This window comes from Bacillus rossius, chromosome 3 (assembly GCF_032445375.1).
Source record: "Bacillus rossius redtenbacheri isolate Brsri chromosome 3, Brsri_v3, whole genome shotgun sequence".
Classification (NCBI taxonomy): Eukaryota; Metazoa; Arthropoda; class Insecta; order Phasmatodea; family Bacillidae; genus Bacillus; species Bacillus rossius.
The window spans coordinates 54,991,132-55,009,749 of NC_086332.1; the positions used below are offsets into that span (position 1 = coordinate 54,991,132).

An 18,618-nucleotide genomic window follows, 5' to 3' on the forward strand; every position below is an offset into this window, starting at 1 on the left:
GTTACAATGTAGAAACTAAAATGACTTATGTAACCAAAATTCTTAATGTTTTATCCTCTGATCACTTTGATTTACAGGAGAACTTCTTAAAATATTCAAAAACAGTTAATGAGTTAGGGTTGTCCTGTTCTGGTGACGTGATGTTAAGACACTGGCAGTACAACCATGCCTTTCGATAGATCTTTATTTGTTATGCACTTAGTTGGCGAATTTCCACTGACACATGCAATTACGCAAATTCTTCATTGTGTTGTTGCTTGGACACAGAAGTTAAACTTTTGAGTATTCATTGGCCAGATAGTAGCCTTTAAGCACTCGTACTTTCCTGTTGCATTAATCACGACTGACGACAGTAATACAAAAAAAAAAATATTATGGAAAATTTTTGGCAAATCATTCACAATGAAGATAAAAAATTATTTATTCATTAATTTTTCAATAAATATCTTGAAGCGACCATTAAGTTAGTAGTTACACATAACATAATATTTTAAGTAATTATGAGAATGACTTGGCCTCCTTATACGATAAGAAAACATATTAGCATTCGCCTATCTTGATTTCGGAACACTATAGTAATAGTTGAAAATTGCTAGGTGCAAGGAATGCTTGTATATATATATTTTTTTAAGGAATATATGTCTAGAAACGCAATCATTCAAAGTTACAGACGCAAAACGTAATGCGCAAATATGAGATTCCCGCGCATCAATGTGTCACTCCAATGGCTGAGAAGACAAGAGAGAGAGAAAGAGAAAGAGAGAGAGCAATAAAGTGAGAGAGTGAGGAGGAGAAGGAGACTGTATGTTCGCTTGCGTTCACAGAGGACCTTAGCCTAACAACAAATGAATCCATATCCATAACTATAGATATTGGTAATACAATTTAATGTTTCATGTGGTACTCCTAAACTGGAATCCTTAAGGGGCCACTGCTCAGTTGGTCTGATGAATTCTAAAAACCTTTTAGTCCGTAAACAGCATGAACGGGATGATTAGCTTTTTCAATGTTAATATATAGCTTTGAGCATCAACACAGAAACGGATTTTGTTTAAATATATATAAGTTTTTATTTAACACTCCTTTTGTTATATGATAGGAGTTCATAAAGGTTTTCTTAGGAAAGCAGAGAATTGTTTTTTATAATCCGTTAATTATGCTATGACTGTATATTATATTATTTCAATGATTTAATATTTCACATAAGTTTCAATTACAGATTATTTCTAGAAAAATTAATCCGTTGTTTCTAAATTTTGTTTTGTTTTTTCCCAGGAAAATCTGTTGTGGTGAAGGATACCGTGGCCAGGTACTCCACTGACGTCATAGCATCGTGTGCTTTTGGAATTAATGCTAACGCACTTGCAGACCCAAATTGTGAATTCCGAGCAACCATGAGGAAAGTGTTTGAACCTACTAATTCCCAGAAGTTTGTTGGTTTGTTATCAATTTTTGCTCCATGGCTACGCAAAATTTACAGGAAGGAATCCATAAGCAACGAAATATTCGAATACGTCCGAAGAACTTTCTGGGATGTTGCGGAGCATCGCAAGAAGAATGGCGTTGCACGCAAAGATTTTGTGGACATCTTGATGCAGATCAAGCACGAGGGAGAGGTTCAAGCAGAGGATTCAAAAGACGCAGAAGAAATAAAGCAAGATTCCAAGTATATAAATTTGGGAAAATTGAAAACAGATAAGTCAGACATCAGTAAGTAATATTATTTATTAACTTAGTCATACACCCACTTCCGTATTTACTGTTGTGTTTGTTGTCTGTATATCCAAAGTTAAAGATAGTTGAGATTTATCTCATGAGCAAGGTTCGACCAGAAAATAATTTGACCACGTATCACAAGATATCCGTGAGGAAAAGAGTGAAAGGGTCATGGTTTGACACTGAGAGAGTTAAGAAGGTGGTTATTCACTTCACCTGTGGTTATAGAAGGTCTATGTGGTTGTTTCAACGCCCACAAACCATTACTGGACAGTATTTACACAGTCTAGGGGTCACACACACAACCTTACAACTACTGAACATCTTCGGGACAACCCCATACTATCTCTAGACCTCCCACGACATCTCAATACTATCACTAGATAACACTTAACATCCCCAAGAAATCACTAGACAACCTATGGTTAGCCCCAATTCAGGCACCCAAGAGGAGGGCGGTTATGCCCCTAAATTTAGTATTCGGTATTTACTTAGTGTTTGACAATTAGATAAAATGGTTAGGACTCCTCTGGACATACCCAGACCATCACTGTAACCCGCAGGACTACCCAGTAACATCACGTGACAACAATTTACTTGGTTCAAAATAATGGCACGTTTATTTCCTTTAACAACATTTAACAACACATCATGACTAAAGCCTGAAACGCAATTATAAAAGGAATTACAAAGGATTGAAGCACTTAAAAAGCTCTCGTAAAATTCTACGAAAAAGATTATACTTATAAGCGAAAGTTAAATACGCATATACAAACCATATGTAACCATAAAAAATTTAAAAAATTGCTGTCATTACTGCTTACAAAATAAGTTGGTTATTAGATAAGAATTATATAAAATACCTAAATCATTAAAATAAAAGTTTCAAAACCAACACTAAAGAAAATTCCCCCATAACTTTTTACTAAATAAAATTTACAAAGAAAGTTTTTTATAACAGTTCAATTAACGTTCGCACGAAAATCCAAATTTTTTATATTTTTGTTTATTTTTTCCTTTACGAATCATACTTACTCCGAAATGTCTTAAAATAAATGTGTCAGTACACTCCAAGTTTCTGTTTCGTAGTTCTACTTTTTTTTATTAACGAGCTCATTTCAACACGTGTGTATGTATATGCAAGTCTCAAATCTCAAAGCCAGCTGTGACGTGACATTGTTGCATAATTGCGGTAAACTATACCCATGCGCCAAATTATTTAAACTTTGCACAATTTCTTGCACTTCAGCATAAATTCATCCAAGCAGGTTTATGCTCGGGATTAAAGACTACTGCATTAAAATGTAAAGTTAACGATTTTTATTACATGCACTGCACACATTATTCACCTTGGGAAGACTAAAAAAATTATAAGTTGGAGGCCTTAATTTATCATGCACAGCTGTAGTTCTCGTAGAAAATCGGCCTCAATTATAATAAACCTATTTAAATTTCTTTAAACATTTATACAGAAAAAAATATTTAAAAAATTTTAAAACCTATCTTATGTTCGAAATTAAAGAACTAAAAACACATTTAATTTTAATAAAAAATGAACAAATTTATAAAAGAAATTATAGCTCTAAAAAAGGTTACCGGGAGGACTGGTAAATATGCACGGTAAAATTACATATCTACTTTGACCAATAATTTTTCCTTTCAATTTAAACGACGGCAGCTCCAATGAAATTATTATTTTTAATGACGATAAATGAGTCACAGTGGCAAACATTGAAATTCGTGGGGATAAATGTGGGCACACCACATTATTCTCTTGTTCCCTGCTTGCGAGCATTGAGTACTCAAGATATGCCAGTTTTCGAAAAGCTTAATAAGTTTTCAGATGTAGTGCGTAGAGAATAATTGCAGGAAATTTTTATTATCCGGGTAAAGTTGCGAGGTAAAGAGTAGTGTAGGATAGCCGGTCCGAGATCAGGATGCAGGATGTGGAGCCGAAAGCCGAGCCACATCTCTGACGTCACGTCCATCTCTGACGTCACGGCGGCCATCTTGATTGAGCGTAACGGGACACAGCGTAACGGGACATAACGTAACGGGACAAGTAGATCACGGTGGCCATATTGGATCCGCCATTTCGGATGACGTCATTGTATTCTCGATCATTCCGGCGATGTGTTTTCCGCCATATTAGATTATGACGTCACCGTTGCAGTTTCCGTTACAGCCGCCAACTTTAACTTTTTTATTTATTATCCGATTTTAATGAAATTTAATTTAAAATTTATAAAAAAATTCACTTAATAAAATTTTAATAAAATATTTATAAAAAACATACTTTTACGACACGGAGTGTCCTCGGTTCGAACCCGACGAGTGCAAAAAAATAAAAATGACAAACCGATCCTTCCCCCGCGGTAGATGCTGTCATACTGACTCCCACCACTTTTTTTCAAAGCATATATATCGTCAGCTGGTAAGACGTCATGTACGCCATCTTGAAATTTGGACTCCATCTTGAAAATCTTTATTTATTATCCGATTTTAATGAAAAAAATTCCAAAATTCATCAAAAAATTAACTTATTTGAATTCTGTTTGATTATATCGATGTAGGTCCTTGGTTCGATTCCCGGCGAGAGTAAACGGTCAATCCTTCCTCCATGAAAGCTACCTAGACTGATCTACCACCAACAATACCAAGGTACATATATCATCAGCTGGTAACACGACATGTCCACCATCTTGTCTTCATCCGCTGGAGACCACCATCTTGTTTTCGTCTGATAGAGTGTACCAATACCATGTTAGTATAATTATCTGGACACCATACCTTTGTCCTCAACTATTAACACTGAACTTTGACCTTGAACCCTGACCTTTACCTTGAAATTTGACCTTGAACTTTGACCTTGACCTTGTACTTTGACCTTGACCTTGCACCCTGACCTTGACCTTGAACTTTGACCTTGACCTTGAAATTTGACCTTGAAATTTGACCTTGACCTTGTCGACCATCATGGATCCGACATTTTATGTTCAGTACATGCTACCAGGAGCTACCACCTGCTGGAGTAGGATATCTTGTGTGTGTACTTGTATTATAGAGTACATTTCCATCTGAATAATTTTATTCTAACCCGCTACAGTGCAGTAATCATTTATTACGGAGGTGCCCCCCACCATCTTGAAATTCGGTCGCCATCTTGAAATCATGTAATAATGTAGCTAGAAAAGTGGGAAAAAATCCAAAATTTATTAAATAAATCACTGATTAACTTACATATCGATTCGATCCGCTCCAGTCCTTGGTTCGATCCTCGATCGATGCAATAATGTTTAATTTTATGAAAAAAAATAATAATTTCAATAAACCATGTTCAACATTCTTAAAGAGACATTAAATCCTCTACGCCAATCATCCTTTAAGCCATCAAGACCACCATATTGGAAATTCGTAATTTTAATGATAGAGATTCGGGAAAAAGTTAAAAAAATTCATTAAATAAATTTGTAATCTATATACTGATTGATTAGGTCGACTAAGGTCCTTGCTTCGATCCCTGGCCGTTACAAAACAACTTTAATTTTAAAAAAGTACCAGAAAAGTGTAAGGTTCGAGAAATAAAACACCACTAGGTCTTTTACAAACATAATATTTATTACACAATTTCTATCCTACTACAGAATCACTTGCGAAAGCCAGCAATCTCATAAACATTTAGCCCTGCATAGACGTGCAACGACTACTTCTTAGCTCCAACAGCTCCAAATGACTCCAAAAGGCTCCAAATGCTCCAAACGGCCTCAAAATGGCTCCAACAGCTCCAACAGCTCCAAATGCTCCAACTGCCTTTTCTTTCAACATCTCCAAATGACTCCAAATGCTTGACAGCTCCAAACAGCCCCCAAATGCTTGACAGCTCCAAATGTCTCCAGCAGCTCCAAATGCTCCAAATATTTCAAAAGGCTCCAAATGCTCCAAATCACTCCAAAAGGCTCAAAATGCTCCAACAGCTCAAAAATGGCTCCAAAAAAGGCTCCAAAAGCTCCAACAGCCTCAAAATGCTTAACACAGCTCCAAATGACTCTAAAAGGCTCAAAATGCTTCAAAAGGCTCCAAATGCTCCAACACCTCCAAAATGGCTCCAAAAAAGGCTCCAAATGCTACAACAGCCTCCAAATACTTAACACAGCTCCAAATGCTTCAAAAGGCTCCAAATGCTCCAACACCTCCAAAATGACTCCAAAAAGGCACCAAATGCTCCAACAGCCTCCAAATGCTTAACACAGCTCCAAATGACTCCAAAAGGCTCCAAATGCTTCAAAAGGCTCCAATTGCTCCAACTGCTCCATCTTCAATTGGTTCCAACTGATTCCAATTACTTTTCTTATCGAACTTGGCATGATTACTAACATGGCTTTATTAGTATACATTTTGACTGGCAGTGGTAACGTATTTTACACCTTTAAGTTATAAGTTTTATTTAGAAAATAGATTTCGATAAATGGTAGATACCATTTGAAAAGAAAATATATTAATTTATCTTGAAGTTTATACACATAAATACAATTTAAGCCATTATTGTATGTAGCCAGCTTCCCTCAGTTCTTTGAGTATGAAGGATATTTCTTTAATGTTCGAATAGTTTCCTGCACAAAGCGATCCATGTAGTAGTCGTAGCCTGTCAACCAATATGTTAGGATCTTCCCATGAGGTATAATCAATCTCTTCTGCTGCGTTCATCATCATCCTTGCATGTTTATAATAAATATTATTATCTCTGGTGTCTATCGTTTTAACACCAACCACAATGTCACTTTCGTCATCGTGCCAGTGATTATCACAAGCTTGATCAGAATAATCAATTTTATTACGACGTTTCCATCGTTTTGGTCTGAAACCACCATCACAGTCTTCGCTCTTGCATGCTTTTGGTGCTTCAGCACAGTACTCAATCATGTCAGCCTTAGATGTGTCAGCACAGTCTTCGTTCATGCCAGCTTCTGATGTGTCACCACATTCTTCAATCATGTCAGCATCACAAACTTGATCAGGATATTTTATATGCTCCTGATTATTCTTGTCAATATTATGGTGGTTTTCTTCGTGTGCTCCTGATTATTATTGTCAATATTATGGTGGTTTTCTTCGTGTGCTCCTGATTATTACTGTCAATATTTTGATGGTTTTCTCCGTGTGCTTCCGATTATTCTTGACAATATTTTGATGGTTTTCTCCGAGTGCTTCTGATTATTCCTGACTAGACATCTGATGGTTTTCTCCGAGTGCTTCTGGTTACAGATGAGAAATTGATCTCTGCATGAAGGATTTTTTTTCTTAATGAGGCATGTCAATTTTTTTTTCATGGTTACATGTAATTAGTGAATTTCTGCTGTTTAATCAACACTTGTAATATTTTTATCAGGTGGAAATTAAAAAAATGTATCATTACTCAGTCAAATAATAATCTCTGAAAAATCTAAGAAGCACTAACAGGAAGGACGAACTTCCTTCTCCTTGGAGTCTAGCGAAGCCATCCTTCTTTTGCGATCGTTAGTGAGCATCCCGCATCCCGCATAAAAGAACTAAATATTATTTACCTGCAAGTAACATGTGGCGACATCTGTTGTTGAAAAGCAGTACTACTTGCAACAAGTACCTTTGAATGAGATAAATTAATTCTCGCCGATGAAATAATTAAAAAATTCTATTTAAGTAATATATCTAATTTAAAACTCTTAGTTTGCGTCTGGCATTAGTCTCAGTAACTAATATGAATCCTGATTCGGGATTAGTTGCTGTATCAAAACGTCATCACTGTAGATACTGTAGCAAGGTGTTTACCTTGAGATAGAATGCTAAACGACATGAGAGAAGCGAGTGTAATTCGGGTCCTTGTCAAAAACCATTTCATTGCAGTCAGTGTCAGAAATCCTTTGGAAGAAGATATTACTTGGATAGACATTACAAGACCTGTACAATTAAGATGAATAAAGATAACGAAGACTGGGCTACAACATCGCGGAAGAGGAACGAAGGCGAAAAAGCTAATGCTAAAATTACTGATCTAGAACAAGATAATAATTTAAAATTTAAAACTAACGAAGGAAGTTGTAACCACATTAGAAATGAAAATATATTTACTCCAATATCTAGTCGTCTCCATGAAAATGTGAAAGATGGAGAACCACCTGATGCTTACAAGGTCGAAGACTTTGATGAATCATCTGAAGCTGGCATGATTGAAGATTGTGGTGACACATCTGAGGCTGACATGATTGAGTACTGTACTAAAGCACCTAAAGCAGGCAAGATCTAAGACTGTGATGGCGGTCTGAGACCAAAACGATGGAAACGTCGTAATAAAATAAATTATCCTAATCAAGTTTGTGATGCTGACATGATTGAAGACTGTGGTTACACATCAGAAGCTGGCATGATTGAAGATTGTGCTGACACATCTAAGGCTGACATGATTGAGTACTGTGCTGAAGCACCAAAAGCATGCAAGAGCGAAGACTGTGAGGGTGGTTTGAGATTAAAACGATGGAAACGTCGTAATAAAATTAATTATTTTGATCAAGCTTGTGATAATCACTGGCACGATGACGAAAGTGACCTTGTGGTTGGTGTTAAAACGATAGACACCAGAGATAATAATATTTATTATAAACATGCAAGGATGATGATGAACGCAGCAGAAGAGATTGATTATACCTCATGGGAAGATCCTAACATATTGGTTGACAGGCTACGACTACTACATGGATCGCTTTGTGCAGGAAACTATTCGAACATTAAAGAAATATCCTTCATACTCAAAGAACTGAGGGAAGCTGGCTACATACAATAATGGCTTAAATTGAATGTATGTGTATAAACTTGAAGATAAATTAATATATTTTCTTTCCAAATGTTATCTACCATTTTTCGAAATCTGATTTCTAAATAAAACTTATAACTTAAAGGTGTAAAATACGTTACCACTGCCAGTCAAAATGTATACTAATAAAGCCATGTTAGTAATCATGCCAAGTTCGATAAGAAAATTAATAGAAATCAGTTGGAACCAATTGAAGATGGAGCAGTTGGGGCAATTGGAGCCTTTTGAAGCATTTGGAGCCTTTTGGAGCTGTTGGAGCCATTTGGAGCATTTGGAGCCTTTGGAGCATTTGGAGGCTGTTGTAGCATTTGGAGCTGTGTTAAGCATTTGGAGGCTGTTGGAGCATTTGGTGCCTTTTTGGAGTCATTTTGGAGGTGTTGGAGCATTTGGAGCATTTTGAAGTATTTGGAGCCTTTTGGAGTCATTTGGAGCTGTGTTAAGCATTTGGAGGCTGTTGGAGCATTTGTAGCCTTTTTTGGAGCCATTTTGGAGCTTTTGGAGCATTTGGAGCTTTTTGAAGCATTTGGAGTATTTTTAGAGCCATTTTGGAACTGTTGGAGCATTTTCAGCCTTTTGAAGCATTTGGAGCCTTTTGGAGTGATTTCGAGCATTTGGAGCCTTTTGAAGCATTTGGAGCATTTGGAGCTGCTGGAGACATTTGGAGCTGTCAAGCATTTGGGGGCGGTTTGGAGCTGTCAAGCATTTGGAGTCATTTGGAGCTGTTGAAAGAAAAGGCAGTTGGAGCATTTGGAGCTGTTGGAGCTGTTGGAGCCATTTTGAGGCCGTTTGGAGCATTTGGAGCCTTTTGGAGTCATTTGGAACTGTTGGAGCTAAGAAGTAGTCGTTGCACGTCTATGCAGGGCTAAATGTTTATGAGATTGCTGGCTTTCGCAAGTGATTCTGTAGTAGGATAGAAATTGTGTAATAAATATTATGTTTGTAAAAGACTTTGTGGTGTTTTATTTCTCGAACCTTACACTTTTCTGGTACTTTTTTAAAATTAAAGTTGTTTTGTAACGGCCAGGGATCGAAGCAAGGACCTTAGTCGACCTAATCAATCAGTATATAGATTACAAATTTATTTAATGAATTTTTTAACTTTTTCCCGAATCTGTATCATTAAAATTACGAATTTCCAATATGGTGGTCTTGATGGCTTATAGGATGATTGTCGTAGAGGATTTAATGTCTCTTTAAGAATGTTGAACATGGTTTATTGAAATTATTATTTTTTCATAAAATTAAACATTATTGCATCGATCGAGGATCGAACCAAGGACTGGAGCGGATCGAATCGATATGTAAGTTAATCAGTGATTAATTTAATGAATTTTGGATTTTCCCGCTTTTCTAGCTACATTATTACATGATTTCAAGATGGCGACCGAATTTCAAGATGGTGGGGGGCACCTCCGTAATAAATGATTACTGCACTGTAGCGGGTTAGAATAAAATTATTCAGATGGAAATGTACTCTATAATACAAGTACACACACAAGATATCCTACTCCAGCAGGTGGTAGCTCCTGGTAGCATGTACTGAACATAAAATGTCGGATCCATGATGGTCGACAAGGTCAAGGTCAAATTTCAAGGTCTAAGTCAAATTTCAAGGTCAAGGTCAAATTTCAAGGTCTGGGTCAAAGAACAAGGTCAAGGTCAAAGGTCCTGGTCAAGGTCAAAGTAAAAGGTCAAGGTCAAAGTTCAAGGTCAAATTTCAAGGTCAAGGTCAAGGTCAGGGTTCAAGGTCAAAGTTCAGTGTCAATAGTCGAGGACAAAGGTATGGTGTCCTGATAATTATACTAACATGGTATCGGTACACTTTAGCAGACGAAAACAAGATGGTGGTCTCCAGCGGATGAAGACAAGATGGTGGACATGTCGTGTTACCAGCTGATGATATATGTACCTTGGTATTGTTGGTGGTAGATCAGTCTAGGTAGCTTTCATGGAGGAAGGATCGACCGTTTACTCTCGCCGAAAATCGAACCAAGGACGTACATCGATATAATCAAACAGAATTTAAATAAGTTAATTTTTTGATGAATTTTGGAATTTTTTTCATTAAAATCGGATAATAAATAAAGATTTTCAAGATGGAGTCCAAATTTCAAGATGGCGTACATGACGTCATACCAGCTGACGATATATATGCTTTGAAAAAAAGTGGTGGGGGTCAGTATGACAGCATCCACCGCGGGGGAAGGATTGTTTGTCCTTTTTATTTTTTTGCACTCGTCGGGTTCGAACCGACTCCGAACTCCGTGTCGTAAAAGTATGTTTTTTATAAATATTTTATTAAAATTTTATTAAGTGAATTTTTTTATAAATTTTAGAATACAATTTCATTAAAATCGGATAATAAATAAAAACGTTAAAGATAGCGGCCGTAACGGAAACTGCAACGGTGACGTCATAATCCAATGTGGCGGAAAACACATCGCCGGAATGATCGAGAACACAATGACGTCATCCAAAATGGCGGATCCAATATGGCCGTTGTGATCTATTTGTCCCGTTACGTTATGTCCCGTTACGCTGTGTCCCTTTACGCTCATCTAATATGGCCGCCGTGACGTCAGAGATGGACGTGACGTCAGAGATGTGGCTCGGCTCTCGGCTCCACATCCTGCATCCTGATCTCCGCCCGGCTATCCTACACTACTGTAAAGCTATATGGGCGGTAATCATTTATAACAAGCAAATAAAACTTGGGCAGAAGCTAGTACCGTAGGAATTTTCAGTGGCTTGTTAGTTAAGTTAAAAACAGTTGAAGTAAAAACTTAACCTAATTGGTAAATGCGTATGTAAAACCGGTGTTCGGTTGTAAATTTAGGTGAAATGTTCATGCGTAATAAAGCTGGATTAATTTTTAAATTCCATTGCAATTGTTTATATGAGTAAGGATGTAGCTACTGTATAACAATTTGAGACGTCTTAGTTGTGTTTGTGAAGATACAATAGTCTTTTTTATAAATAATGTGGCTTTTTACAGACTTCTTACCTCCTGTAAATTAGTTATATAAAATGTGCAATATTTTGTATTATTATTTTCTATTTTTCTAAGGGATTTTAGTGCTTAAATATAACTCGTATTTACTGCTTAAGTATATAATTCAGAGACCACAGAGGGTGAAGTTATGTTACAATAAATATGAAATATTTTAATGTCTATTCTTTCGAAATCATCTTTTTAAGGGTTAAAAATAAATCTCATTTGGTGGACCGTCTTACTATTATTACGAAATTACTAGATTTGCAGGAAAAGTGAATTCAAAAGGATATACCCTGGAAGATAGTTTTGCTTACTAATTTTTTGAAAATATTCACAATAATTTCAACATTTCAAAAATTAACAATAAAATTGAGAAATATTTCTTGGATTCAATTTAAGTTATTTAATATCAACAAAACTTTCTGCACTTATTTACCACAGATATAAATAAACTTTTATAATTTTTAAAAAATGAGCTCTTTTACAATATTGTTTTTACTAACAAAACAAATAAATTTTAGTATTCATAAACACATCTAACAAAGTCATGTAGCTTTATCTGACTTTTAGATAAAAATATGTCTCTATATCTATTTAGAAATACTGAAGGCCAGTAGCTGACTTAAGCTGGATGCACCAAGAAGAAATTTGGTGTGAGACACCCCTCAAAACATGATTGGTTTTTGAATTGTAGAAACTGGGAGATAGAAGTCGTACGGATGGGTCCGAAAGCTGATGGGGGGAAGCTGACATCCACAGCACAATAGACTAAGAAGAGTAAAAAAAAAAAAAAAAAAAAAAAAAAACAACTCGAGAAGCGAAGAGAAATTTTTCTGGGGATGAAATTGACAAATAATAGCTTCCACTTACCAGTACTGTTGGTAGAGATTTTGGTGAAAAGATAATCCATGAAAACGTAAGAAAGTTCCACTACACCACATGTTTAAAAGTAGCAACGTTTGGGAATACTCTTCCATTCGTTTGAGAACTACATCCCGACATAATTGACAGTTCACGAAAAACTAAGATCAACTCGTGCTCAGACAAAGTGTAGTGGAGACCCTTAGTTCCTAGCCCTTGCCACCAACAGGAGCCTAGAGCCCTCAAATTCCTTTATATGGGGAGGGGAGGGTGCTGGAGACATAATGGCGTGTCATGGGCATCGCAACCGGGTGGGACGGGGGGGACACGTCCCCCCAAAAATAAAATTATTCCATTTCGTCCCCTCCAATAATATATTTAGTTTCGTAGTTATATTATTAATATTATTTCTGTGATATAACCCATATGTTGCGCGTGGTGCATTTAGTCCAATCGCACAGTGCGGCCGAAGGCCACATTATGCGGCCAAAAGTCGAAAAGTTGAGGGAACGATCTAAAATTTTGTAACAGGGGGTTTTTCGTGTCACTGATTACGAATCCGTTATCAGAATTAAGAAATTTAAATGGCAGAATATAATATGGCGGTACAAAAAAATATGAAAATTAAACATAGTAAGTAATATACATATTAAGAGTTTTCAACCGTAATATAATATGCATAAATAGACTACATAAGATACACTGCTATTCTACGTTTACAAAATATATTCTATGTAAAAAAAATATCTATGTTTTGAAAAAAAAAGTTTTCACTGTGATCGTAATATACACATTAAGAGTTTTCAACTGTAATATAATATGCATAAATAGACTATATAAGTTACATTGAAATACTACGTTAATAAATATTTTCTATGTTAAAAAAGGAGGCTTTGAAAAAAATTGAATTATAGAAAAAATTTTCATTGTCATCGTAATATACACATTAAGAGTTTTCAACTTTAATATAATATGCATAAATAGACTTCATTAGAGACACTGAAATTCTACGATAGCAAAATATTTTTTTATGTAAACAAATATGACTAAAAAAATTACAAGAAAAAGTTATCATTGTCATCGTAATATGCACATTAATAGTTTTAAACTGTAATATAATATGCATAAATATACTATACAGGAAACACAGAAATTCTACGTTTACAAATTATTATCTGTCTAAAAAAATATGGCTCTGAAAAATATTAAATTACAAGAAAAAGTTTTCAAATATGACTCTGAAAACAAAATTACTTGCTGTGTCAGTAATCCCCTGTTCACTGCATATAACCCTATCCCCACCCCCTCTTTCTTTCTCTCTCTCTCTACCTATTCTTTTTGCTTTCTATATTATATTATCTATACTAATATATAAAGCTGTAGACATGTTTACCTTTGTTAGGTTATAACTAATTAACAATACAACTATACTTGAATTATAAGTTAATTTTAATTTGCCATCATAATATCAAGATATATGTAAAATAATAATAATTAGTAAATAAAATAAAATTAATAAAAGTAGAAAAATCAACAACTCTCAATTGTTTGTTTGATTTGTTGTTTTTTTACCTTAAAGATTTGTTCGTTTTTTTCGCTCTAAAATTTAACCAAAAAAAATGTTGTTTGTCAAAAGTGCAAATTATAAGTATAAAAATTTTATTGAAAATATGCCAATAAAGTTAAAAAAAATTATTAGCGAAGCCGTGGGATATAAGCTAGTTTTTACATGTATATTTCTGTCTTTCTTTTTTCTCTAAATGTTTTTATTTGCATGCTTTATTTCTTTCATTTATTATTATAACACTTGAACAGAATATCTTACTTCATTTAAGAAAAAATGCATAAAAATTCAATAGGCAGGTAAAGGCAGCTGAATTTGGTTTTATTCAGTAGATAATTCTTTTATGTATAACCTCCAAAAAAATTAGAACAGCATTTTACGGCAATCTATTACTTTTTTATCTAACAATTCAAATTTTCTTAATAAAGAAAAAAATAAACCTGCACTTATATTTCTATTTCTAATAATTTTATATTTAACAGTTGAATACCAGAAATTTTTTCTCATATTTGATTAACCTTCAGATGTTGACTCCATTTTGTTCTGCTTGATTTTCTTTATCTCAAAAACCTTCACACACACACAACGAAAGCGTCCACTGCCCCTCTGTATCCACCACAACGTAGCGCTCGGACGAAGGCCACATTCCGACTGACATTGTGGAGGGGATTTTGGGAAAGGGTCGTTGCTGGGAACGGTTTTCGTTTCTTAAGGGATCCCTTTAGCCAACACAATGATAAAAAAAAACCTAACTTAAAACTTTTTTTTCTACTTTTGGCCGCATATTGGGCATTCGGCCGCACTGTGAATCGTGGTAATGTAAACACTATTTTCACAAATTTGTTCTCTGAAAATATTTCTTATAAAAATAAATTATATATTGCAACCAACTATAATTAGAATATTTAGAAAAGAAAAATGCCTAAAAACCACCCTTTTGCACCTTCAAACCCCAATTTTCCCGGGGGAGGACCCCCGGACCACCCGCTTTTTTCCCAGGGGATGGATATTCCTCAACAACTAAATCAATTTCAGTCCCCCAAAAAAAATATATCCTTGCGACGCCCATGGCGGGTGACACTCGGGCACGGGGAGAGGTGAGAGAAATCATGCCGACGTCGTGGTGAGAAAATTTTAGATTAAGCGATGGGGAGGGGGTAAAAATGCCAGAGTGACTGGGAACCGTGCTCGTGCAGGCCGGATGCGTGCCTCCGTGCGTGTCCGGCGCGACGGGAATGGGAGGCCGAATGTATCAAAAGATGCAGCGCCTGTGCCAAGCGCTTGATGTCACACGTGAAGGCATACAGGGAAAATCCGACAAGCTTTCTACGCGGTGTGAGACGGCATGATGCCTCTGGTCACAGCGGTTACACCGACTGGTAGGGACCGGAAAAATTCGCGGATTCAATGACCTCTTGGATAGCCTCCATTATTCTCTGCATTTCTCAAGTAAGCACGCGTGTTCATTGGTTACTAAATTGTGAGGCGTCTCCACTGGGTAGCTAGTGATTCGACGTTTCTTTGGTCGATAGTCACTCATTGGCCCAGAGAGCTCCATTTAAACTGCGAGCCAATAGCAGAACCAGCAGAATTGTACACATGTTTAAATTTCAGCCTATCACGAAATGAATCCGCGAATTTTTCCGGTCTCTACCGACTGGTTAAAGATTAAATTGTAAAGGCTCATGGAATATATTTATTTAAATAAAATTAAAGAAGAACGTCTTTATGCTCATCAAAAACATTAGTAAATAGTAGTATATGAATGGGCATCCGACGGCAGGATTCAGGTTGTGGTGTGTGGTGGGGTCAATGACCGACCGACCTCTGACGTCACGGCGGCCATTTTGGATGACCTTGACCTTGACCTTTGACCTTGACCTTGACCCCGGCGGCCATTTTGGATCCGCCATCTTGGATCCGCCATCTTGGATCCGCCATCTTGGATCCGCCATTTTGGATGACGACATTTTGTTTTCTCGAACATTCCGGTGATGTGTTTTCCGCCATTTTGGATTATGACGTCACCGTTGCAATTTCCGTTACGTCCGCCATCTTTAACTTTTTTATTTATTATCCGATTTTAATGAAATTTTTTTTTAAATTTTTCAAAAAATTTAATTAATAAAATTTTACTATATTTTTTTAAAAAAATTGAACTTTTTAGACACGGAGCTCGGAGTCCTCGGTTCAAACCCGACGGGTGCAAAAAAAATTAAAAATGGCGACAGGCTCCTTCCTCAATGGTGGCTGTAGGCAAACTGACTTACCCCCACCACTTTTCTTAAAGCATATATATCGTCACCTAGTATGACGTCATGTCCGCCATCTTGTCTTCGTTGCTGGAGACCACCATCTTGTTTTCGTCGGCGAGAGTGCGCTGACGCCATGTTAGTTTAGTTCTTATCCGCTAGAGTGCAGTAATCATTTATTACTGTGACACCCGCCATCTTGAAATTTGGCCGCCATCTTGAAAATCCGTAATTATTTAGCTAGAAATTCGGGAAAAGTTCCAAAATTCATTAAATAAATCACTCATTAACTTACATATCGATTCGATCCGCTCCTGTTCTCGGTTCGATACCCGAACGATGCAATAATGTTTAATTTTATGTAAAAAATAATAATTGCAATAAACCATGTTCATCATATTTAAAGAGACTCTAAATCCTCTACTACCATCATCCTATCAGACATCAAGACCACCATATTAGAAATTCGTAATTTTAATGCTAGAGATTCGGGAAAAAGTTCAAAATTCATTAAATAAATTTCCAATCAATGTACCGATTAATTAGATCGAAAAGGTCCTTGGTTCGATCCCTGGCCGATACAAAACAACTTTAATATTTTTAAAAAGTATCACTAAAGTGACAGGTTTGAGAAAATAAAAACACCGCAAGTTCTATTAAAAAAAAAACACTTTTATTACATAAATTCAATACACTACTACAAGTACAAAAAAAAAAATACACAGACAAGTTACTAAAGTTTTGGTTAAGATTTATTTCCGCATTTAATCTTGTGCTGTTCAAGACACTGTATAGCTGTGAGTCCTGATTTTCGAGGTCGATTAGCAAAATACTTAAAGCACATCTTACACATATAAATCTTAAGTTGATGTTTTGTAACCTGGGGTCTCACAAGTCGGGAGAAGTTTTTGATGTAGCAGTAGTGTGCAGAACCGCTTTCATTTGTCACAAGCAACAAATCGAAATGATTCTTTCTTTCTTGTTTGGTTACCCGAATGGGACACTTCTTATTATCCTCATTTAGCGCATACACATTAACTGAGACTTCAGGGTTATTTTTCTCAAAAACTTTTATCTGATGTAATGGTGGCGGATAGCACAGTCCATCGAAGTTGTACTTATTCTCTAAAGCATAATACCTCTTATCAACACGGTTTTGATGACTTCCCTCGACAAATCTTGCCAAAATACTCCATTTAAAACAAAACTGGTCCTTCAAGTTTTGGCAATTGACTACTGCTCTTTTGTTGACTATCGCTTCAGGTAAGGCAATAAATGATGATGTCTGATGGTATGGAAGCTTAATATCACTTGAATCTTTTCCTATGCACATAATCTTGTGACTGTCCAGACTGTTACAATGCGAAGAAACCTTATCGCATTTGTCGCACTTATATGTCTCTCGAGAGATTGTCAGAGACCTACTGCAGGTTATTGATGCACCACAATATTTGCATTGATGCGATGTACGCTCTTCATTACTTGATGTCTGGAATGCAGATGATGAAAAGTCAGCTGATGGTGGAACTGCACGTATATTTGTCTCCTCTGCAGCAGGTATCGGGATCTCCACAGCTGTCGACACCTCAGCCATTGAGCTCTCCGCTGCCGTGGTCTCCTCTGCAAATGGTATCGGGATCTCCGTCTCCATCATCGTTGATGCCATCAAGGTCCCCGCTGCTGTCGGTAAACATTCTATTCCGGTCGACATAACTAAATCTCACGACAATTAATGGAGAGAGCACGTTCGTACTGCACCGCGGCCAGAGGTGAACTGCGGGTCCAGTCGTCTGAACCTCGCTTATATACCCATGGTCTACTGGTATACTACATGAGTCAAAATATTGTCTGTATTTAAATTTTTTTTATTATGTACCTAAAAATTGTAGAAATAAAAAACCTACGAGTTCAAGTTTTACACATTTATTTATAAAAAGTACACAAATACATATTAGGTTAAGGATTCAAGCATTTTCACAAACAAAGTTTTTAGTGCCGCACGAACTGACTCGCCGACTCTGGTTCCAACTGGTTCGTTGACTCCGGTTCCAACTGGTTCGCAGGCCACAGGATCAGGAACACAGGTTTCCAGCTGGTCATCTTCTGCGACGTTGACAACTCCGACAAGACATGGTCGATGACGTCTGTGACCACGTCTACGCCTGGGCTTAGGCTCAGTGCTAGTTGGGACAGATTCACTGCCTGAACTTCGACGACGCGACGCACGTCGTTTGGACGTCTGCGTAGAAGCATCACAGGTCGCAACAGGTTGCAACACGTCCATGTTTGGTGTTACACGTGCAGACGATGCAACTACCTCAGCGATGCTAGCAGGAAGGATTGTGTGCGGTCTCATGTGATAGACGACACAGTTTCCAGGTTCGCA

The 18,618-nt window shown here is 36.6% G+C and overlaps 1 protein-coding gene across 1 annotated transcript in view; it reads left to right on the plus strand.

Moving 5' to 3' along the window:
• Window positions 1–18,618, plus strand: part of LOC134530708 (cytochrome P450 6k1-like) — a 38,546-nt gene that overhangs the window by 7,977 nt on the left and 11,951 nt on the right. The window contains 1 exon segment of the mRNA XM_063365806.1: window positions 1,276–1,710. Within this exon segment, the coding sequence (XP_063221876.1) occupies window positions 1,276–1,710 (435 nt within the window).